Genomic DNA, 25,994 nt, shown 5'->3' on the forward strand with positions numbered 1-25,994 from the left:
AAATGTATTCACGTCTAGTTATTCGAAGAAATTTATTAATGTTATTAAACCTAGTATTCATTATTATTATTTTTCATGGATTGGAAGAATGTACCCATGTTTTCGGTTTGAAGAATTTACGAAATGTTTTATGGTACCATAACTTCTGGTTAATATTGATGAATGTGCTATATATATGTACACAATATGTTTTACAATATGTGTGTACATACTTTTTATGGCAAAACATGATTTTCTACATCGGCAGCATTGTGTCATCACCCTATCATGAGACGTTTGGTTCTTTTTACTTTTAGTTTCTTGTTAATTTTTTGGACAATGTTAAAAAAGCTTTGCATGGCCACGTTGTGAATGTAACGTAATCCCTACAAATATTGACTGTTCCAGTTTACGTGATCCTGCAGATGGAGCACCATAAGCATGGCCGAAAAAAATTAAAAAAAATAAATAAATAAATCGTCGCCTGAGAGGTTCGAACTCTCGCGGGGGATCCCCATGCACTTAGCAAGCACACGCCTTAACCACTCGGCCAAAGCGACTGTTGATGACGTAGGAAGCTACTAATCGTTTTTAATTAATTATTTAATTAATCAAAGTCTTTGTTTGTAAATGAGGATCCTCTCTAGATCCTCAGGATCTTGGAAATCCTCCAATCACATCTGTTTATCGTACACCGTGTGACTATTTTTCTTCAGGTATAGTTTATATTCAACTTTAAATATAAAAAAAAAACAATGATTTATGATCGGATAATGTACGATGAACGGACGTGATTGGAAGGGCCCGGGGATCATTACAAAGAGGATTCAGAGAGGATCCTCGTTCCCTAATTTCCTTTCGTGAACTTACTCATGCAAGCTCATGAGTAGCACCAGTAGTAGTACTAGAAGCAAACAATAGAAATTGGTGGCGGTGACGAATAATGGAGGAGGAGCAGACGGCACAGCTGCCCGAGATCTTCCGATCGTTTGACAGCAACAAGGACGGCAGCTTGACTGAGCCGGAGTTGTAAAATAATTGACCAAAAGATCAATGTAAAATAATTGCAATAAGGTGATTTAGCAAATTAATGGAGTTTTCTCTCGCGTTAGGGTGAGAGTTTCTCTCAACACTAGAAGAAAAATGCTCATCCATCACGGTAAATGCCTGTGATAGATTGCAATCCACTACAAACATTGTGCTCGTTAGTAATTTGGATGTGGTAAAAAGTCTCAATTTCTACCACAAGCTATGCCCATTGTCAAATGTAATGTAACCACAAACAGTGCCCGTTGTAGATTGGAATTTACCACAGGTTATTTACCACGAGTAATGCCCCTTATAAAAAAAATTGGAAATTTACTATGAATACAATTTTTTTTTTAAATAATCACATATTAAAAAAGAATTACAAATTGTACAAAGCTAACAACACCACCATTGATTTATACTAGGAAATATCAAACTACACATGAAGCATCAACTAGGCCTCAAATAACAAGGAAATTGTCAGTTGAAAGACTTCACTTTTTCTTGAACACCTCCAAACGCCTTTGAAAGTTAATACTATGAACTGTTGTTAACCTATGAACAACTGAAATTATAAACAATGTAAATCACAAACATTCAGTAGTATTGAAAATCAATAAGCACCGACAACAACAAACAGACTCAAAACTAACGAAGGCATTACTTGAATTCTCCCATCGGTCAATACATATGCAATAATTGTACTAAATAAACAATTACTTGAAGTTGGGAATTACCATTTCAACCAAGTTTCTTGAAGTTATTTAGTGAGCCACCGAAGAGAAGGATCTTGGAGTCCTTGACCTCGAGGTAGAATTACAACTTGAAGTAGAAGCTTGAACAAGGGAAATTTCCATTACTGCAGAAAAGATTCAAATAAAGCAATAAAGCATAGTGTGCGAAAAGACTCGAGTGCACATCAAAATACATATAAAGGAAGAAAACAAAAAATATATATAATGAATAGGCAAAGAACATGGATAAGGCAAATACATTTTCTGAGAAGCCATGAACACTAGTCGCCCCATTTGTAGCCGCCATCTGCGTCTCCAATCATTAAACACCCACAACCAAAATGTATAAGAAAACAACTTGAAATTAGGATTGCCATTTATTTACATCAAAGTAATTGGATGCACTTATATATAGAGTGGGCGAGATTCAGAGAGACCTTCGTATAAACTGTTCTTTATTACACTGGAGCTTTTCCCTTAACATCTCAATCAGAACAAGACATACTCATGCACATACCTAAGAAGCAAAGTGGATCATCCCACTGATTTTTTATTTTTTTATTTCTTTCACAATGGACATGTTTCAAATATATGGGTTACCAAGATTTATTCAAGCTTAAGTTATTTAATGAAATATTGAGGGAAACATCTTCAATTCACTAACCATATGATGGCCCCTGAACTAGTTAAGTAGAGGAAATGGAAGCTACGATCAAACCAACAAAACAACTACAACAGTATTAGAACAAATACAATACAAAATTAAAATACAAGAGCAAAGTTCCGAAATTTGAGTGAGAATATAGAGAATCAAATTCAAAACCATAACCTTAAAATCCGTCCAAATATTTGCATACCAATTTCTAAGCCATAAAGTGAGAAAGGCTGGCAAATGCAAACTGCCCTGCAACCCAATCGTCATCCACCATCATTCATAAGAGAGAATAAGCACATGGGTAGTTTTTGAACAAGAAAAACATTACTGCGACAAATTATTATCAAAGACTCATTAATAAAGGAATATAAAAAAAAATGATACAAATGAAAATCAAACTTACCCAACCAAAAAAAAAAAAAAAGGAATATTCATCCAAATGTAAACTCTTCCTATTGGCTGGAAAAGCGATGAGATTCAACGAAGTGACGGACGAATCGATGGAGTGACAGCGGAGCAATGGACAAACGAATCAGTGGAGTGAGCGGTGGAGGTGAGAAAGAGGGCGAAACCAAGGCCGAATTTATAAGGTTTTCAATGAAATTGGGGAAAATTGCTTCAGAAACAAAGCTTTTGATGGCAGTTTTGAAGAGATTCTGGTGCGTAGAGTCCCATCTCCACTGAGTTGGCTCGGAGGAGGAAGAAGGGTTCTTCTTGCATCAGTAAAGGGACGAATCGGGATACGCGAAGAAGGTTTGAGAGGAAGTATGAACAGGGGTGCTTGTGGAGACATAGGATTGGAGTAGATATGGAAGCCATTATGAGAGAGAGAAAAAGAGAGGAAAAAAAATTAACGAACTAAAAATAGAAGATAAAATGGAAGAGATGGGGGTATGAGGAAGGCAGAGAGAGCGCAAAGTGAACTTATCAAATTTCAAATATGTTTAAAATTTTCCAAAATTTGGTGTCCCACCTTTTCTATTTTTTTTTAATTATGAATAACTGTACCACACGTTATGCTTGTGATAGATAATAAAATGGTGCTGTGGATATATATATATATATATATATATATATATATATATTTTTTTTTTTTATTTATTTTTTTTTTTTAAGGAAAGACGATATCATTAACTTGAAAAGTTGCATTGTTTATTGGATAAGAAGATCTAGAATAAAACTCAGAGGTTCCTCAATCCAAACTAAATGTGTCCCACTTGACACTACTACCTTTGCCAAACAATGGGCAATACCATTATTATTCCTAGAAATAGAAATAAACTTCGAGGCAATAAACGAAGCTGCACTATGTAAATCATCCCCCACTAACAAATCCACAACTGAAGCACGATCCACACAAGTATTGATAATGGAAATTGCTTGGGAGGAGTCACTTTCGACTTGAACCTTTTGATAGCCAAGTTGTTGAGCCAACTCCACTCCATGCTTAATTGCTAGCAACTCAGCTTGGAGAGCCGAGGAAACAAAGGGAAGAAAGCATGTCGTTGTTGCCACAAAAGCTCCATGTGCGTCACGGTTTACCACACCAGCCCCACCCCCCTCAACCTGCAATTTAGTAGCTCCGTCCACATTCACTCTCACCCAATCCTCCCGCACCACCCTAGGCATCAAACCACTTCCTCCCTCTACTGAGTATGAGGCGTCTGTTATTGAGCAGTAAGTACAAGATTTGCTGCAGCCTAGAATTCCTGTAGCCATGCCACAACGCGTTGCACCACAACCCCTGGGGCCTCTTGCTTCCACTCCAAATTCGATCATTCCTCACCTGCCAAAGATGCCAAACCACCATACAAATGAAATCGAAAGCAGAATGATTAGTTTGTAACAACAATAAAAACCACTCATTGACTGATCCGTAAAGGACGGAATCAACCAGAAAGCTGCATAGGGCCGCAAACCATGTAGCTCTAGCAAAATGACACTCCTTGAGAACATGCACCACCATCTCCAGTGCTCCATATCTGAAAATGCACGTCAAATCCAATGTACTCCTTTCTTAGACAAATTCTCTTTTGTCAGGAGAATATTATGACAAGTCCTCTACACCATATTCTGCACTTTTGGTGGGACTTTGGCATTCCATATTGCTTTCCATAAAGGAGTAAACGGATTACCTCCAGAAGCTGAAGAAGACACACTTAGTGACGATGGTTTAATAGAATCCCATGCAACCCAATAAGCACTATTGACTGTGAAAATACCCCGGTCATTATAATGCCAAATTAATTTATTAGACGGAAGCCGATAACTAATGGGCAAAGCACCAATATGCTCCCTGTCTTCTTCCTAAAAAAACCCAGTCAACTTAGCGTCATACCACACTTTCCTTTCCACATCAATAAGCTCATGAACCCTCATTTCCTCCTGAGATGGAAGCGGCATCGTTATGGGATGAAAGGTCAAGGGTCATGGCACCCACCTATCCCTCCATACCCACATTGAAGCCCTATCCCCAATCAGCCATCTTGAGCCATTCTCCAACATCATTCTAGCTTTGAGTATGCTAGACCAACAATATCAAGAAGATGAGGGAACAAGGGGTGTCCCAAAAGGAAGTATTGGGGAAATACCTAGCCTTAAATAGCCTTGTTGTTAAGGACTTTGGGTTTTCGACAATTCACCAACCTTGTTTTGCCAATACCTCCAAGTTAAAAGCATAAAGATTATGGAACCCCATACCACCTTCCGGTTTAGCAATGCACAACTTATCCCATGATTTCCAATGAATCTTCCTCGAGTCCGGATAACTGCCCCACCAAAACCAAGCCATTAACTGATGTAACTCATCACAAAAAGTCTTTGGAAGCATAAAACAATTCATAGCATATGTAGGCAGTGCCTAAGCCACCACTTTCACGAGCAATTCACGTCCCACTTCACTTAAGTATTTCCCTTTCCACCCATTTAACCTCTTGTGGACTTGTTCTTTGATATAAGCATAAGTTTGGCGTTTATTCTTACCCACGAACGTAGGGCGGCCCAAATAATGCACATGTCATTCCACCAATTGGACCCCCAAAAAATTGGCAAGCCCTTGCTACTCTCGGCCATGCACATTAGCACTGAACATAATATTACTCTTCCCTAAGTTTATTTCCTGCCCTGACACTTGGGAGAAAACATCAAAAATATGTTGGACCTCAGCGCATTCATCCAGATTGGCTTTACCAAACAAGAAACTGTTGTCAACAAACAATAAGTGATGGATACTAGGCGCATCATCACAAATCCGAATCCCGATAAGAACTCCCATTTACTCAATATGCGCAATAAGTGCCGACAAACCCTCAATGCAAAGGAGGAATAAATAGGGAGATAACGGACCACCCTGACATAGACCATGAGAAGGCTCCACATACCCATATGTTTCCCCATTGACCAAAAAGGAGTACGACACAGATTTCACACACATCATCACCACCGACACCCATAGACTATCAAACCTCAACTTCAATGTCACAGCTTCCAAAAAGTTCGACTCCACCCTATCATAGGCCTTACTAAGATCCACTTTAATAGCAAAATAACCTTCATAACCTGACCGTTTATTATGAAGATAATGACCTACTTCCAACGCTACCAAAGTATTATCAGAAATCAACCTCCTTGGGACAAAAGCACTCTAATACGGAGAAATAATTATATTCAAAAATTTCGTCAAACGATTTGCAATCACCTTTTCCCCAATCTTATATATGACATTACATAACTAATCGGTCGCAACTGTGACATCTCCTACGGCTGATTCACCTTAGGAATCAAGACTACATAAGTGAAACAAACCTCCCGTAGCAATCTTCCAAATGTGAGAAAAGAGCGAACAACATTCACCACATCATGCTTTACAACATGCCAGAACTTCTAAAAAAATAGGGGTGACATACCGTCCGGTCCCGGAGCTTTAGACGGGTGCATTTAGAAGAGTGCAAACTGGATCTTCTCCTTCGAGTAAAGTCTCAACATCTCCTTATTCATTTCAGAAGTAACATGTCATGAACATGCCCCTATAACCTCTTACACCGCACGGTCTAGGACGCCCCGAGAATGAAAAATATTCTGAAAATACCCCACTACCGTGCCTTCAATGCCAACCCTCGAATCCTACCATACCCCATTCACATCCCTCAACCCTTTTATATTATTTTTTCGTTTACGGTTTAACGCCTGCAAATGAAACAACTTTATATTCCTGTCCCCCTCCTGTAACCACTGGACACGCGACCGTTGTCTCCAATACGTCTCCTCCCTTCCTAAAAGTGAGTTAAGTTAACCCATCAATTCACCCCTTGCTTCATAGACTTCGGGCGAAGGTGGGTGTTCAAACAACACCCCTAACTTATCCTGAACCTTTGCAATCTCAACCTTCATGGATCCAAAAACCTTCTTCTGCCATGTGAGCAAAGCACAACGGGTAAACTGTATCTTTTCACACACTTGGAAAAGAGGAAGTCCCACCACCAGTTTACTCCATGCCGAGATAATAATCCCTTCACAACTATCCTCTCGAAGCCACATCTCCTCAAAGTGAAACCTTTTACTCTTCCTCCTACTAGATTACTCAACCGAACTCCGAATCTCTACCAGAATAGGGAGAAGATCCGACTTGGAAGGGTTGAGGTGGCAAACCCTTGTCACAGGAAACAAATTAAGCCACGGTTGAGAAGCGAAAGCCCGGTCAAGTCTATATCTAACCTCATCCTCCCTATTATCCGTCCATGTATACGAGCTCCCCATAAACCCCAAGTCAATCAACTAACAAGCATGAACCACCTCCCTAAACCCATCCATTTGACTTTCCCGATGTTGATTGCCACCCAACTACTCCTCAGCACTATGAAATTCATTGAAATCCCTCATACAAATCCACGACAAAGCATTTCGTTGACCCAAATTAGCAAGTAAGGACCATGATAAATGCATTATTCGTCATGACCGGATTTCCATAGAAACCCGTTAACCTCCACCTCTACTTCGACCCTTCTAACCTACATTCCATATCAATATGGTTCACTGAAGAAGATAAAATCCCAATCTCAACCTCGTCCATCCATAACACCGCCAACCCCCCAACCTCCCATTACTTGATACTGCAAAGGATTTGTCAAAACCTTAACTACGCTGCTTCTGTATAATCACAGTCTCACTACATTTTGTCTCACATAAGAAGACAACCAGGGGACGATGATGTTGTATGAGCCTCAACAGGGCCTGAATTGCACGAGAATCTCCCAATCTTTGGCATTTCCAACATTGTGAACGACGGGTGTGCTTACTAGCACACTCCACGGTGGGTGTGCTCGCTGTGGATATTAATCATATTAACCACGAGTATCACACATGGTGACTTAGTATATTTACAACATGCAACTTTGCATGTGTTTATTAATTACTATTTTACCACGGACTAAAATTTGCATGTGATAAAAAATTGTTATTCACCACGTGCTCACTATGCCCGTGGTAAATTTGTATTTTTTACAATGGACTCTTAATGCCCGTGATCAAATTTTCGTGGTAGATGAGATGTTGTCTTGTAATGCCGGTGTGTGAGAGTTCAACCTTCTAATTTCAGTTCATTCAAGATGGTTTCTTCAGTTTTTCCACACCCTAGCTGCCGCCGATCCTAGTTGTGGCTGCCATCTTCCACCGCAACATCTTTGATGGGATTGGTTTCCTCAGCATTTGAATTTCGATCTGGAAGCTCCTCGGGTTAATCGATATAGTTTATGAATTTATCGAGCTTAAGATGTCCATCTATAATTGACTTAACTCATTTGTGCTTATTAGTCTATTTTAATGTTGGATCAAATGGGACAATTTATAATAAAAAATGCTAGAGGAATCAATGTATAAATTATTTTTGTAAACCACATACGGTTGATAATTATGCACTTTTTTTTAATAGAAAAAATTGTAGTAACGCTCTTTCAATTTTAACTCAATTGGAACAATAGTTCATCAACTAAAAATCAAGGTTCTAAAAAACGTTAGGTGCTAGTCGGGCGGCAGGCTGGCGCCTAGGCGGGGTCTAGGCGGCCTAAGCGGATTTTAGGTAAATTTCTTGTATATCTTGTAAATAAGTGCATATTGACACTTACAAAAAATTATACTTGTATGAAATCCATGGATAAGATAATAAAATAATGATAAAATGCAAAAAGAGTATCCAACAAGTCCAAAATTTAAAAACACATTAAGCATATATGCTATATAACCATAGTGAGGAGTATTGTAGGATGACACATGTACAACAAGTTCACAATTTAAAACCACATAAAATGCAAAATGGGAGGAAAATAAGGAAATATAGTAATGTAAGATACTTATCTTTAGCATCCCGGAATTTAAGTTGATACACCTATTCTATAAAATTAACAAAATTTCAAGGTATAAACATAGATTCATGTAGTACCAACTGTGAATGAAAATGTCTGGACCTGAGGGTGATGGAGCGGTAAGAGCTTTCAAAGCCTCATTCATTGTGTTGTCATCTTTAGCAACCCCCAACATATTCACGAGCTCTTGAGCACCACCCATCTCCACAATTTTCATTCTCCTTTCATCTGTAAATCAAGAGAAGACATAAAAATTTACAACCTGATTTCACAGTTGGAGATCAGAGAAATGAAACAAGCACTTATATGTTACGCAACTCAAACACAAGAAAGTTTCTGAAGTGAATTGATTTACCAACAAGGCAACCAGCACCCATACATGTATGTAAAACAGGTAAAAAATGTACAAAAGAAATATTTCTTTCAACAAATAAAGTAATTCATAATCCTATGGTATACTTGAAAACAAAGCAGTGCTTGCAACCACTGAAATGTGATTTCCAATCTTATCTGGGTATCCCATATACTTTGTAAATGTTTTAAGTTAAATAATATTTACGTGCAAGAAAGAAAACGGCAAAGCCCATGTATGCACATCAACAAATAACAATCGAAAAGTCTAAGTTCCATTACTCTGCTTTTTCAATAGATTTCATAATCTTAAAAGAAGAGTATCATAAAAGTTGCTCTATCATTTGATAGATTCAATTAATAACACATATGATACATCACTAGCCAATGCACGAATGAATGGCTACCTAAACTGCACTCAGCAGCAGAACAACTCCCTCCACTATAGCATTCAAGAGAAGGAAGCACCGAAAATTGTCAAAACTGAAAAGATGCAAAACAATTTCATCACGGTCTTTCTATAAATGCCAACAAAGCGGGATCTACTTTATCTTTAGACAATAAGTTAACGACCAACTCCGTAGTTGATGCATTTGCAGAAAAACCTATCTCCACCATTTCTTGAATAAGCCTCACAGCCGTTGATGTCTCGTTGTTATTGATAAACCCTCGGATAATTGTGTTGTACGTGTAGCCATCCGGACAACAACCTTTCTCTTCCATTTCTCTAAGCAAGTTTTCAGCTTCACATATTAGCCCTCCATTACAAAACCACTAATCATTGTATTATACGTCCTGACATTAGGTTGAATTCCTTTTGATGGTAAGTATCGAAAGAGATCCCATGCATATTCAACTTTTTCAGCTTTGCACAATCCTTCAATAAGAATATTGTAAGTTACAATATGAAAATCCAACTTCATTCCCTCCATCTCTTCCAAAAGTTCAACTGCCATAGGAAGTTGCTGGTTTTTACAAAGGCCATCCAACAAAATATTACAAGTTCGAATATTTGGAAGTTGGCCACAATCTTGCATTTGAGAGAACAAGTTATGTGCATCTCGTATTTTTCCCATCTTGCAAAACCCATCCATAAGAGTATTATAAGTAATAGTATTTGGAACAACTCCTTTATGAGACATTTCCAGAAAAAGCATCCGGGCATCATTTATCTGTGTACACTTACAATGGCCATTTATCATTATGTTATAACCACGAGCATCAACCATGAAGGCCTTGCTAAGCATTACTTCAAAAACCTCTTTTGCCTCGTCCATTTCTCCTCGCAAAAAAAAAAATCCATCCTTAAGCAAATTGTACGTGATTGTACTAAGTTTGATATCTCTTTGAATCATCATCTCAACCACGCTCCTTGCTTCCCGGACCATCCCCCTTTGTAGAATGTATCAACCAAGACATTGAAGGTGTGCGCATTTGGAAAGATATGTTTCTCCACCATTTCATTCAACAATCTTATAGCTTCTTTCCACTTCCCTACTTTGCAAACTCTATGAATTAAAGAGGTATAGGTAATGACGTTGGGATCAATGCCCTTACCCGTCATTTCTTAAAAGAGGTTCAATGCATAAAAAAACTAGAGTATCCTTGCAAAGACTGTCGATGATTGTGCTATAAACAACAACGTCAGGCTTGCAACTTCTTTCTTCCATCTTTCTAAGCAATTGGATTGTTGCACTATTGTTACCTTTCATGCAAAGACCCTTAACTAATGTGCCGAAAGAAACTACATTCGGCTTGCAATTACCACTCTACAACATTTTATTGAAAAGTGTTGTAGCCTCAACCTTTCTATTCTTAAGAAGAAAGTCATTAATTAGAGTGGTGTAGGCCGTGACATCTAGCTCAAAACCTAATTTGAAGAAGTTACCCAAGACTGACAAACTAAAGTCCACTTGGTTGAGATGACAAAAGCAATTAATGATAATGGCTAGGGTATAAACATCTGGACGAATTCCGGACACAACCATTTGGTTATCCATGGAGATGACTACCAAATAATGTTTCAACTTGGCAAGTTAAGTCAAGATTTGGTTGAAAGGGACAACAGAAGGCAGATGACGCCTTTGAAGCATTTCGTCGAACACATTGAGAGCATCCTCAATATTACTGATTTTCACAAGTTGGGGTTGTTGAGTGTTTCTAGATTTTGTCGATTTAGAAGCTCAAGAGTGAAACAAAGCCAAGTAATTGTTGAAGAAAACAACAACAGGAGAAGATTGAAGAAGGCAAGGCAGCATACCTCTGGTGTTGCTGCTTCCATAACTAACCTTCAAAGAAGAAGAAAAAGCAGCAATCGTTGCCCGCATCATCTTCATCATCTCTAAGTCAGCGAGTTAAGAGTTGAGAGTTGCTCATTGTAAGATTGTTTGTGAGAGTTCAAGAGCATGAATTTCATGTTTTTTTTCTAGTTGTTGGGGTTTCTTGTTTTTAGGTATGAAGTCGTGCATAATAATCTTTGGGCGAAAAAAACGAACCCAATCCAAGCCAAATCTTTAGGCTAAAAGCCAATGTCAAACCAAGGCCAAATACCCCCCAAGAACTAGCCTAGAAACATGTGGACTCGCCCTTTCCCAGCCCATTCTTGGCCTGATCGCATGCCCAACTCACCCCAAGCGAGTTGAGGCTTTCAGCGCTCAACAGGGTGGGACCTACTGTCAGGGTCGCTGTCGGCAACCATCATGTGCCCAACGACTCTTTTTATCATCCGACGGTTGAGATTTTTGGACTGTTGGTTGATCCAACAATCCAGATTCAAATTTTGTTTTTTTTTTAAAAAAAAAGATGTAATTTTAAAATATATTGAATCCAACGGCTAAGATTAAATATAATCAAATCTAACGGAAAAAAAAATATTTAACTGCCCAAATTTAAATCCAACGGCTAAAATAATTAAAAAAATTTATTTACCTCAAAATTCACCCAAAAACTATATAAATACCTATGTATTTGTTCAAATATCTACACAAAACTCACTTTTCTTCTACAATTCTTCCAATTTTCTCTACCATTTCCAAATTGTTCAACATAGCAAGAGAGCATATTAGAGGTCATAATTGGACCTGTGAGGATGATGTTGCTTTATGCTTGGCATGAGTTTCTGTTAGCAAAAATGGTGCAGTTGGCACAAATTAAAATAAAAAGGTTTTATGGGATAAAATCATTGAAAAGTTCCATGAAAACTGCAAAGGCGGGAAGGAAGGTGGTGGTGTTTACGATCAATGGAAGACTATTAACAAAGCATGCACTTTATGGAAGATAAGCTTGAAGAGAGCTGTGGTTGGCATGGCTAATGGAAAGAGCACTGCAGAAATTGTGAGTTTTTTTTGTTGATATTTTATTTGTCATGTACATAATATTATTTTGCAACTAATTGTTTTTATGTATTTTTTGCATAGGGTGACAAAGCAATGGAAATTTACAAGACAAGAGTAATACCAAAAAATCAACCTTTTAAGTTGCAGCATGCTTAGGACGTCTTCAAGGATTGTTCGAGGTGGGCAATTGATGCGGACCAACAATGGGAAAGATTATTTCAATGTGAAGCAGCACAGAAAAATGATAAAGATGATGGTGTCAATGAAATGACCCTAACTCCTTCTTTTGTAAGGGCAGCAAAGAGAAAAAGGAAGTCCCAAGATCCAATGAGTGGACACATTGATACCGGATTTGTAAGATTGAACGAAACCCATAGCGCCCGCCAAGAAGAAGCGGCACGAATATTTTTGTGAATGAAGGAAGAAGGGGATAGGAAGCAAGATAGGTTCGAAATTAATTTCATGATGGAGGACCTCAACAAATACACTCCAGAGAGGAAGAAGTTCTTACGTGGTAAGAAAAAGAAAATTTTGCGAAAGTATGCCACAAGGAGTATATTTCAAGATGATGAATCATCTCAACCCTATATCCCAAGTCCACCACCAAGTCAACATGGTGGATATCATTATTAAGTTCATGTAGTTTATGAATTATCGATTGTGTTAAGTTTATGTGGTTTATGTGTTTTATGAATTGTTGTTTGTATTAAGTTTATGTACTTTATTAATTGTCGTGTGTATTAAATTTATGGCTTATTAATTATTGTTTCTATTAATCTAGATGCCTTCAATAATTATTGTACTTATGCACATTTTGATGTACAATAGATGCCTTTAATAATTGAAACGACATTCAATAATTTTGACAACGTACTAGACAAAAGACTTTGCACAAGAAGACACTTCAATTTATTACAAGAAAATACCAACATAGTACACTTACAATTATTACATAAAATAACAACATAGCACACTTAAATTTAACACAAGAGCACATAAATACACCAACATCATCAACGTTCACATTTTTGGCGCAATACTTGCTTAACCAAATCCTTGCAGAGTGTGTCATGACCTTGAGGAGCTTGAATTCTATTTAAACGTCTCATATAATCACTGACCCTATCCTGTCAAGTCTCATATGTGGTTGCAGTGAGATATTCAACATCTCTTGCCATAGCTCTCGCATGTGTTAGTTGGTCATCATCCACATCTTCATTTGAATGTTCTTCAATTTCGATGTACTCATCTTTCACAATCATGTTATGCAAAATTATGCACGTTATCATGATTGAATGGAGGTCTTTGGTATGCCAAAGTAATGTAGCCCTCTAACAATTGCCCATTGAGCTTGTAAAATCCCGAATGCTCTTTCCACATCCTTCCTATAAGACTCTTGCCTCTTCGAAAATAATTCCTTCTTTGCATTATCGGGATGAGAAAAACTTTTGACAAAGGTAGACCAACTAAGATAAATACCATCAGTTATGTAGTAACCTAGCTCATACCTATTACCATTTACCTTGTACCGAAATTCTGGTGCCCATCCATTGACAACATCATCAAACAGAGCAGAAGACCAAAGAACGTTGATATCGTTGTTTGTTCCAGGAGTGTCGAATAATGCATGCCAAATCCATGTGTCGTAAGATGCCACAACCTCAAGCACGATGGTTGGCTTGTTATGACGGCCCTTAAATTGGCCAACCCAAGTAGTAGGACAATTCTTCCACTCCCAATGCATACAATCGAGACTTCTTATCATGATAGGGAAGCCTTTGTTGTCTGCCTTGCGTAGAAGCCTTTTCAAGTCTTCACAATTTGGCTTTACAGAGTTAAGGGCCCCATATATAGCTTCAATTGCCTTATAGAAGCACTTCAGGTTCTCAATAGCAGTAGTCTCCACAAGTCAACAATACTCGTCAGTTGAGTCTGCAGAACACCCATTAGCTAGCATCCGAAATGCAAATGTGAGCTTCTTATGAGGTAGTGGTCATGATTGACAACTACATTCAACATGCTTTCAAAAAGCTCTCTCCTTATCCCAAACCGCCTCCGAAAATCATGAGCAGGAAATCTTGGACGCTCGATGAAATAATATTTCATCATTCAGTCATGACACTCTTCTCTATCACGTTGCATAAATGAATGCCCTGTGACAGAACCACGATAGCTAGATTCGGCATAGTACTCATATTGCATAAGCGAGTTTGCAAATTCAACTTCTGCGTTGATCATTTTTGTATCCTCAATGTCAAGGCTTGCTTGGTATTATGCCATTTGCATTGCCCTGCTACGCCTTCTTCTATCACCCATTGATGAGATATTGAGGATTTTTAGGAAACAAAAACACTTTGAAAGTTGAAAGATTGGTGAATATAGAGGATGATTGTGATCAACTGATATTCAACCTGTGTTTATATAGAAGATGATTGAAGGTTTCAGTTTCATGTGTGTAAGTTTATGTTTCATGCGTTTCATGTGTTTTGTATGTATTTTGTATGTGTTTCATGTGTGTCATGTGTTTTACATGTGTTCTTTGTGTGATTCATCTCTATCATATGTTTTGAATGTAGTTTGTATGTGTTTTGTGTATGTCATGTGTTTCACATGTGTTTTGTGTGTGCTTCATCTCTATCATGTGTTTTGTATGTCCTACACATGTGTTTTGTATGTGTTTTATGTATTTTGTTTTTATACATCTCTATCATGATTTTCATATTCTTCCATAGTGTTTCATGAGTTTCATGTATCGATTTAGTGATTTTTCAATATTTATCGGAATTTAAATATTTTTAGATTAAAATGTTCATAAAATTAATTTACGATAGTCTACAGAATTTTTTTTTAAAAAGTAAATTTAAGAAAATAAATTAGTCTAAAAGCAACATTTTTTAGGCTAAAAAAATTGGCTTTTAGCCCAACGGTTGGAAATGGTCTTAAGGGACAAGTTTATTTGTTTTGGACTTAGTCATGCACCACGATTCTAGGGTTGTAAAGTCATGGGGGTTGTTATTTTCCTTCTTGTTCTGATATAAGGCTATTTAATAGCCATATTTGTTCTTTAATTCTGTTGATGCAGAAAACCAGAGGTCTTGGAACAACGTAAATCCGACCGTGAATCTGCATGAAATGTAAATAACACAAGATGTATCGTGGTTCACCCCAAGGTTTGGGCTACGTCCACACTGATTATGTATTTATCTGAGAAGTGTGGGAGAGAGATTCAAAGCCTTTGAGGGAGAGAGTGAGGTCTCTGATGGCCTAGGAAATGGCCTCTGAATATGATAGGGGATGTGAGAGGGGTGAGAAGGCTTAAGCAATGGCCTCCTCTATTATGAGGGTGAGGAGTCCTTTTATAGAATAAGGGCTCCTTACTTATTACATATTTGCCCCTTCCTTTATTACATAATTACATTTGAGTCCCCCGAGTATTTATACGAGATCTAAATACGGAGGCCCTAAGTATGGTATAAACAGTAGTCCCCCAAGTCTTCAGTCAAGGGAGTCTTTTGGCTAGAGACTTGAAATTCAGTCTATGTGTGGGCCGAGGTAACTAGATGTCGTCTTGAACTGGTACTTGATATGAGGCGGTGTTTAAAGTGAAATGATGCTTAATTATAAGTAGCACATGTTGCGAGGCTGCTCGGCTTATGGCTTATGTTGCCGTGGTTGGTTCGGCTTGTGGCGCTTGAAGGTGAAGGGGTCCCTTTTATAGAATAAGGGCTCGCTCCTTAATACATAAATCATGGGCTAGAGTTGATGCTCGCGGCGAGGCGGTTGCTCAGTAGGCGGCGATGCTCTCTAATGGTGGTGAGGGAGTCCATTTTATAGAATAAGGGCTCGCTCCTCAATACATAAGTGATGGGTTAGGAGTGATGCTCGCGGCGAAGCGATTGCTCAGCTGGCGGCGTTGCTCTCTAATGAAGGTGAGGGAGTCCCTTTTATAAAATAAGGGCTCGCTCCTCAGTACATGAATAATGGGTGTTCTCTAATGAAAGTGAGGGAGTCCCTTTTATAGAATAAGAGCTCGCTCCTCAACACATAAGTAATGGGCTAAGTACCCCAAGTATTTTGCATAAGGCCCAGTTGAGGCCCAATAAATGGTACATAATGTAGTCCTCCAAGTCTTCGGTCAATAGAGTCTGTTGGCTGGAGACTTCAAATTGAATCCATGTATGGGCCGAAGTGGCGGTTGTTCGAAGGCGGTATTTGTATACCCTACACTGAAGTTTTGTAGGTGAAACTTTGTAAGTGAAGCTTTGAAGCTAAAGCTCTGTAAATGAAGCTTTCGAAGCTGGAGCTTTTGTAAATGAAGCTTTTAAAGCTGATTGACATGAGTGATGCTTATGAATGTTTATGTTGATTGACATGAGTGATGCTCATGGATGTTGTCATGAGTGATGCTCATGAATGTTAACATGAGTGATGCTCATGAATGTTGATATGAATGATGGTCATGAATGTTTATGTATGATTGTCATGAGTAATGCTCATGAATGTTTATGTATGAATGACATGAGTAATGCTCACATATAATTTGAAGTACTGATAGGAGCATATTTATACGACTTAGTTAGCTTGTTTTCTTGCTTTTAATTAGCTAAACTATGATAATTATAGTGTTTAAAGTTATTTTCGTGCAATTTCAGGTTTTAGTGTCAAAGTATGCAAAAAGAAGCAATTTGGAACATTCTAGAGCATTTTTGGGCCAAGATTGGATTGTGCAAGCATGGAGGCATGAGGATGGACGAATTTGAAGACAAAAGAGGCTATGAACATGCTAAAAATCTGGTGAAACAAATACAAGTTGCAAGAAGGGATAAATTTCTAGAAGGATTGACCAAAACTTCACTCAAAACCAAGAAATTCTTCAATGCCGTGGGCATTGATTCACTTTCACCAGAAATTTGAGTGATGATGCAATGCTTAAATCACCATGACATGTGAGTGGATGATGCAATGCTTAAATCACCATGACATGTGAGTGGATGATGCAATGCTTAACTCACCATGACATGTGAATGGATGACTCAATACCTAACCCACCAACAAATCCCACTCTTTGCCGTGCTCACCTACTCAATTCCACCAGATTTTTGTGTTAAACAAGTCCATCCTTTTCCTATAAATACCATGGCAGCAACCTCATTCAAATCATCCAAAAATTAACCATTCTCCAAGCCTTCCCTTGCCTCTCCCTACATATCTAAACCTTCCTCATCCATTCCTCCATATAACCAACCATTCAACCACCATAACCACCTTGTGCCGCCACCATTGAAGGAGAGGAGGAGTAGTGCCGTGCTTATGCAATCTGCAACTATTAGAGTGTTTGGAATTCTTTCTTCTTTTAATTCTATGTTCATGTTTAATTTAACTTGTTGTTCAATTATGTTAAACATGTGGAACTAATTTCTTTTTAGTTAGAGGCAAATTTGAAGCCATGGATATATGTTGGTTATGATTTGTTTTACTCCAGTTATGAATTCATGAACTTTAGATGTGGTTTACTTTTCTGTTTTGATTAAGAACTTGTTTATGTATGTGGGTTGAGGGTCGACACTTAATTTGCATGCCTAAACTTGATGCTAGGATATAAGGGAATTTCACCTAATCGTTATGAACTTATATTCATGAGTAGTAAAGATCGCTAGTCACGATTGTGTTTAAGTAAACCCTAGGCTGGATTAACATGCGTATTCCATAGTTATGAATGCCTAGTCAATGTTTATGATTTCCGTTGAACTTAATGATCTTTGTTGAATGTCTCTATCATGCGTATTCCATAGTTAGGGACTTTGATGAGGAATAATTTGGTTGTAATGCGTATTCCATTCAATCCAATGAATCTAGGGAAATCTAAGAGTTAATTTAAGCGGACCTAATTAACTTGGAACATTGTCATTCATCGTTTGTTGAAGTCATAACTGGGAATCAAATTATATGCATATGTTCATGTGTGGATAAGGAACCCTCTAACTAGTTTCTCATCATTCTATTTCATCACAATCTGTTTTGTTTTAAGTTTATTTTCAAAGTTTAAAGTTTTAAACTTCAATTTTCGTCAAAACAAAACCCCTTGCTTTTAAGTCTTGCTTTTAGAGTCAAAACTTGTTTCCTTTAAATCTTTTGAGTCTTTTAAAGTTATATTTTCGTCCAAATCACTTGTTAGGTCTAGAATTGAATCTTTTTTATTGTTATTTGTTGTTTTGAGTGTTTTAAGTTAGTTTTGAGTTTATAGAGTCTAGTTTAGTGTTTTTTAGTCTTATTTTTGTTGATTAGCATCCCTAGTTAATCCCCGGTCTAGAACGATCCCTACTTACATCATTACTACAATTGTCATCAATAGGGTTTAATTTGTGTGTCAAGTAATTCTCACATCAAGTACTGGGTGTACTTTTGATCACCTGGTTGGTGGCATGAAGGAGAGTACGGGTTGTACATGTCATCACCTGGTTGGTGGCATGAATGGCTAGTTGCCAAATGATATTAAAGTACAGGTTGTACATTTCATCACCTGGTTGGTGGTAATAGCGGCAGGTTGCCGAATAATTTTGGAGTACTGGGCATACTTTTGATCACTTGGTTGGTGGTAATAGCAACAGGTTACCGAATAATTTTGGAGTACTGGGCGTACTTTTGATCACCTGGTTGGTGGTAATAGCGGCAGGTTGCCGAATAACTGTGGAGTACTAGGCGTACTTTTGATCACCTGGTTGGTGGTAATAGCGACAGGTTGCCGAATAATTTTGGAGTACTAGGTGTACTTTTGATCACCTAGTTGGTGGTAATTGTGGCAGGTTGCCAAATAACTGTGGAGTACTGGGCGTACTTTTGATCACCTGGTTTGTGCGATTTTGGGCTTATGGGCCTTCGCCCTCAACACAACATTGCAGCCCATTTATTTTAGGCTTTGCCATTTTTTTTTTAATTACCCTTTGATGGGGTTTATACAGATGTCTCCGAAAGATAGAAAAAATAAATTACATCATACATCTACCAAGAAAAGTAAATCACATCATTCTGGTGAGGTGTTTATTCCTTGCTTTTGCAGATTTGCATGCCTGCTATCCATAGCTTTTCTGTGGGTGGTCGACAAAATGAAGAAAGCACCAACTTGCTTCAGCTTTTAACTAAAGAAAGCATAATTCTTTCTTTTCTCTTTTCTTTTTTGCTTTCCTTTTACTTTGGTTTCTGTTTCCCACTGCGCCTCTCTCTGTCTCTGCAGACTTGCTTTTCCTTTTCCTTTCCATTGCGTTTGATTTTTGCTTTTGCTTTCTCCAGACATCCGTTGCTTTTTCTTTTCATTTCAGCTGTTGATGGTGAAGGCTAACAATGTATGGCAGCACCAGCATGCACTGTCCCCATGGCTATTCATTACTTAGGCTGCCTATGAAGAATTGAGAAACAGCAGGATGTTCTTGAAGCTTCTGGAAGCTGTTTTGAAGACTGGAAACCGAATGAATGTTGGGACAAATCATGGTGATGCCCAAGCCTTCAAACTGGACACACTCCTTAAGCTGGTTGAGGTCAAGGGGGCAGATGGGAAAACCACACTCTTGCATTTTATCGTACAAGAAATCATAAGGACGGAATGTGCTCGTCTCAATGGTGGCAATCAAACTTCAAACCCAACTTTGAGTGATGATGTCAAGTGCAGGAGGCTTGGCCTGCAAGTTGTTTCAGCTCTCAGTTCAGACCTTAGTAACGTGAAGAAAGCTGCTGTCATGGATTCTGATGTGCTTAGTAGTGATGTTTCTAAGCTTTCTAAAGGAATTAGCAACATCGCGGAGGTTGTGCAATTAAATGAGACGACGGTGTCAGATGACAGCAGCCGGAAATTCTCAGAGTCGATGAACATGTTCATGAAATTGGCTGAAAATGAGATTATAAGACTTCAAGCTCAAGAAAGTGTTGCATTGCTTTTTCTCTGCACTTTTGTTGCTTTTGTTTGTTTCCCATGTGCTCTCTTCTTTGATATTTCTGTCGGAAGGTCCCCTTCACCACCTTGGGTCCCGTCTCCATCTGCTCTAAATTCCAAGAGTGACAAAGTGTCGAGAAGTTGCACGTTATGCTGTCATTTTTTTTTCTTTTTCTTTCCACTGCGTTTGGACACTAGCTGGTGTACTCCAGCTGTAAAATCTGTGAGATCTGGAGAGAACTGTATGGAGAAATGCGATAACTGAGAGATCTCAATCTGAATGCGGGGCCTCTGTAAACAGAAGGACCAAGACCAGCTGATGGTTGAAGAATATGGGCCTGCAGCAGGATCGCATAGGCGTGCAGCAAAGCGACCTGTCTCTCTCAAAACCCATCAGCAATCGAATGGGCGTGTAGCAACATCGCATATATCTCATCCTTAAACCCTGAAACGACCGACACGGTGAAATCGTAGGTATACTTGTCGGGTTTAAGATTAGTATTCTTCCGCAAGTGGGTGTAGAGAGAAATCGCAGAGGAAGGCGCAGCATTGGCGGTAGAGCCTCGGATGACGACGTTGAAGAGGAAAAGGTCGGGTCTTTGGATGGAGAGAAAGAGGTCACGTGCGTTGCGCATGACCTTCAGGTCAGAGAACTTGTGGGTGAGCTTAGTGACGGTCGCCACTCTTGAACAACATTGGGCTCACCGCCCCAACCCTCGTCCTGTACGGCTTCACGTCCACCATTGACCCGTACCCACATGCTACGCCGTCACTGCCGTCGCCTTTGGGGCTGCTGTACCAGGTGGCGATGGCCAGGAGCCAGCGGGTGTTGGCCCCGGGTTGCTGAACTCTCAATTCATTTAAAAGTGATTCTGCTTTCTTCTGCAGCTCGGCCTTCAGTTTCGAAATGTCCTCTTAGGCTAAGCGAAGCTCATATTCACTAATTGTAGGCCCATTTTCTTCTACTGCTTCTTTCTCCTCTAGCAAACATTGAGGGTCTGTAACTCGGAAAGCCATGAAAATGTGTACTGGTCTCCTGAGTTTGCCTGGTAGAAATAAAGGTAACGATGGGTAGAGTGGTGGGGTTTCGAATTGAGAGGGTCTTAATGGCTTCTTTTGTTTGCCTGCCGTAGTAGAGAGAGAAAAAGCGTAGTAGAGAGAGAAAAAGAGAGAGAGCTCTGTGTTTGTGTCTCTGTGTGGATTTTGCAGATTCACGGTGGAGTGTGGTGAGGTCTCACGGTGGTGAGATGAAAAAATGGAAGAGAACCGAGTATTTATAGAATAAATGCTCCTCACTTATTACATATTTGATATGGTGTGACTTGTTTGAAGAGGTATTCCCGGAAATAAAGAAAACTAAGTATTTCGAGATGCTTTGTTGAAGATGCATTCTCGGAGATGAGAAAGAGTTAGGTATTTTTGCAGGTCTGCCTTGTAATGGAGCACATAGGTCGACATATATAGGGATTTCCCAATATCAGGTATTGGTTATATGCATTTACTCTTGTCAGCAATTGTGGTGTAATTAGAACAGTAAGATTTACGTGTTTTCAACTTTATCAGAGATATTTTGATAAAGTTGCACGAGATATCTGAAAAAGTTGAGATTGCGTCTGAAAAATGCCAACGAACTTTATTCAGGAAAATCTGACTTTTGAAATTCGAGAGCCATGCTGCTTTGATCTCTGAACAAGTGGCTATGTTGCCTCTTCTTTTATAGAGACATCAATTATGTTCATGAGTATGCTCATAAAGTTGATGCCTGTAGAAATTTTCACCTTCTTGCACTTTTGAAATTTTATTTGACCTCTTTTTTTTCATCATTTCTAAAAATGGCTTAGCCATCTAACATTTGCTTAGATTTGAGTGTTATGAGTGATATAGACGAGTAGCGTCAGGATAACATATGACGCTCATCCTTCTTATCTTCTAATGGTCTTCTTACGGTTGGGGACTTTGTGATGAAGAATAACATAATCGCTACTGTGGTAGCTAGGAATCTTTTCACTCCAAAGGATAACAAAATCCTTTCAAAACGGTCTGACGAGTTGGTCGTTCAAGACTCATTGGCTCTCAGTGTTCAGTGTGCAAGTTCTGTATCCAATATGGGCCAACGCCTACTTGCTCAAACTCACCAAGTTGAATCATTAATGGCTGAGGTGGCAAGTCTTAAACACGAGATCAGAAGGCTTAAGCACGAGAATAAAATGTTACACGTGCTTGCAAATAATTACTCTACAAGCATGAAAAGAAAGCTCGACCAGCTGCAAGAATCAGAAAGTCAGATTCAAAGTGATCACTAGAAGTTCGTTGCTATATTTCGAAAGAAACTGATACCTTCCCCTTCTGGTGTTTTGCCAAGTACTGGGGTGCCACATGATCAATCTCCAGTGCCTCCCCCTTCTAGGGTACTTCCGAGTACTGAGGCTTCACATGAGCAACCTTTGTGAAGGCTCCATCCTGTTTGTTTGTTTTAACTCATGTGTATGTACATATTTGTATAGAGATATTAATAGATAAGCTTTATTTCATTTAGTGTATTATGCTAAATACAATAAAACATATACTTCACTAAGATGTGGTACTTTTGGACCAAATATCAATTTATCTTTACCCTCACGAAGATAAATGATCTTTCTTAGTGTCTACATCATTTGAGTATTCAACTCTTAATCTTCAATCCATATGGTTCTTTAATATCATAAACATCATGGATAAGATTCGTGTTGGTAGATTGTTCGATCTGCAGCTCGAGACAATATTTCTCTCAACACTTTATAATCTTTCTTGACTCGTCAGGAGTCTCAATTTAATATCATCAACTCTTCAGGAGTTGTAATTTAATGTCATTGACTCTTGCAAAAGATTTTAGTATGTTGCAACAATATCATAATGATAGTACTCACTAAGGCAATTTATAACATCCATTGGTATTGAGTACATATTTTATGTTTTACCCTTCTAGGGCTTACTTTAAGCAATTTGAATCCTTCAAGGATTTTCTACACTTCATGACACATTTTCCTTTGGAATTTATATAGAGCAACTTGCTCCCATGTATAATTGAGGGATTTACTTATGGAGATATGATGTGGGCGACTCACAACCCTTCTTATATAATTCTGCATTCATATGAACTTGTTTACAACCTTGTGTCATATCATGTGAGTGTATTTCACTATATTACAAATGCCCAATGTAACCTCCTTGGTTCAACATCTTTTTGGCTATTTGTATCATATTCAAATATATAGGTCCATTTTTCCATGTTCTTACAAAATTGTAATGGAATTGCCTTTCTCCATTTTGGCCAATAATTTTGTTGACAAAAAAGAACGGGACTCAATATCAACACAACTCATTGATGAATTTAGTAGCTATTTATAAAAACCAAAATTACCATTGGTTATCATCAATTCGTGATCCCATATTTTCATGTGCATGCGCATGCATAAAAGCTTTTCATTTCTTTAGATATCCATTGCCTCTTCAAGGGCATTACACTATCTCTTCCATGACAATCATAGTTTAGAGAATGTGGATTATAACCTCTTCTTGAGCATTATAGAGCTTGGATTTTAATCTCCACTTCAAGGAGTTGAGTCATTTAGAACCTATACGTCTATCATGCTTCATGCTTTATGCATGAGACATCAACATTCCCATGTCCGCAGATTGTCCTTTCTAGGACTTGTATCCATGCGGCGACTGTCATGCTTCTGGCATGCAATAGTTATGCTTCAGGAATGCAATAGTTCAGTAGTGCCATATTCTTTTTCTTTCGAATAACTGAACCTTTTGAGTTTGAAGGTTTGCCACGCTTCAGGTGTGCAACAAATAAATCATTTCTTGTAGGCACATTTGCAGCAACTACATGTGATTTTATCACTTTCGTTGCATCATTAAATGCATATGGCATTTGATTGACACATCATTGCATCATTCAATTATTCGTACTTCATTTTCATGTTAATTGCTTCATGAATCAAAATAAGACAAATTCTCTTCGTTCCTCTGGAACGGTCTTTTCTCATCATTCTTCTGGAATGATATTTTCTCATCATTCTTCTGGAACGATGTTATTTTCTCCCCCTAACAGCGGGAAAATTGTCTTATCAAAATGACAGTCCGCAAACCACGTGGTAAACATATCCCCAGTCAAGGGTTCTAAATATTAAATGATAGATGGTGTTCAACATCAATGCCCAATCCGTGATGATGCCTTATTTCAGTACGTTGTAGCAGTGCAATAGGCACAATGATAACACAACCAAAAACTCGTAAATGTATAATGTTTGGATGGTTCATAAACACGAGTTGTACTGAGAAGTATTGATGGTTGGTAACATGTCTCAACCAAATTAATAATGCATCATGCAAAATAGCATGTACCCATGTAAAAACTGGCAATTTTGTTTTCATGAGCAAAGCGCGGGTAATCAATTTCATTTGCTTAATAAAGGCTTATGCTAAACCATTTTGAGTATGGACATAAGGAACTTCTGGTCCTTATTTAATAGTTTGTAGACTGAGACTCTTATGGCCTTAATTACAATTAAGTTGAGGCACTACAACACTTCAAACTTACGGTACTCATCAAGGAATTTCATGTCCTGATCTTCAGGAGCGAAGGACTTCATGTCTACTCTTTTTGTATGATGGAACTTCGGGTCCAATCATTTTATATGATGAGGATCAAGAAACTGCAGATTCTTATCTGATCAAGGAAATTCGGGTCCTTGTTATACTCATCGTAACAAAAGATAAGTACAATAAATAAATTAAAGCAATAAGTGGTAATTCCAGCCATAGTGAATAAATTGCATTTAAGTAAATATACTTTGTGACAAGGGCTTTAATTCAGCACCATTCATAAATCAAAACTTAAAGCAGTAGGCGGTAAAACCGTCCATGATAAATAAATTACTTTAAAGTATATAGAACTTGTGAAATGATTTTAAGCCAACATCATTCACATAAATAAATATATATTTTTCCTTCTTTCTTTTCAGCTGGTGTAACACCAAGGTTCTAAAAATCACTAGGCACTAGTCGGGCAGCGGGGCCTAGCGCCTAGGCGGATTTGTATTTTTTTTAAATAAATTTATTAAATAACATATTAACATATAAATATACATATATTCACACTTAGAAAAACCATACTTGTATAGAGAAATTAGAAGAAAAAAATGTAAATTAAAAAAATACATAAAAAAATATTTATTATATAGAATAATGGGCTTAGTTTTAAATAGACCCAACTTGAAAGAAAAGCCCATTTTTCAATTGAACCACCTCAATTCCTTCTCCACAGCTTTCTACAAGGCCAGTCCCGACTCCCAAGTTCCCAACCATCATTTGGTTAATGGAAAAGTGATACTTTCCCAAGGCCAAGGCCAGACCTTTATTCTCCATCAACTTTCTCCAAGGCCAATGCTAGTTTAAAATAAAGAATAGTGGGCGTCCTTAGCATTTATGCCTTTTTTCATCCATTTCTTTCGACTCTCTCTCTCTCTCTCTCTCTCTCTTCTCTTCTCTGCATATCCCTTTTCTCTGCAGCAAAACCCATCATCTTCTCAATCTACTTGAGGTGTCGTGAATTCTAGTTTCATTCTTTATTTTTATTTTTTA

The 25,994-nt window shown here is 38.2% G+C and overlaps 1 protein-coding gene, 1 non-coding gene and 1 pseudogene across 2 annotated transcripts; all 3 read right to left on the minus strand.

The window, feature by feature from the left end:
- Positions 1 to 457: 457 nt before the first annotated feature.
- Positions 458 to 539, minus strand: TRNAS-GCU (transfer RNA serine (anticodon GCU)). Its single transcript has one exon. It is a non-coding gene; the product is annotated as a tRNA-Ser (tRNA).
- An 8,673-nt stretch (positions 540 to 9,212) lies between these two features.
- Positions 9,213 to 11,643, minus strand: LOC126590532 (putative pentatricopeptide repeat-containing protein At1g12700, mitochondrial; annotated as a pseudogene).
- Positions 11,644 to 13,569: 1,926 nt separating this feature from the next.
- On the minus strand, positions 13,570 to 14,204 carry LOC126590225 (uncharacterized). The gene is made up of 2 exons (XM_050255736.1): positions 13,919 to 14,204; positions 13,570 to 13,688 (listed from the first exon to the last, which is right to left on the minus strand). Exons 1-2 carry the CDS (start codon positions 14,202 to 14,204, stop codon positions 13,570 to 13,572), a joined length of 405 nt encoding a protein of 134 aa, XP_050111693.1.
- Between the last annotated feature and the right edge of the window lie 11,790 nt (positions 14,205 to 25,994).

This window comes from Malus sylvestris, chromosome 11, assembly GCF_916048215.2.
Source record: "Malus sylvestris chromosome 11, drMalSylv7.2, whole genome shotgun sequence".
NCBI classification, from domain to species: Eukaryota; Viridiplantae; Streptophyta; class Magnoliopsida; order Rosales; family Rosaceae; genus Malus; species Malus sylvestris.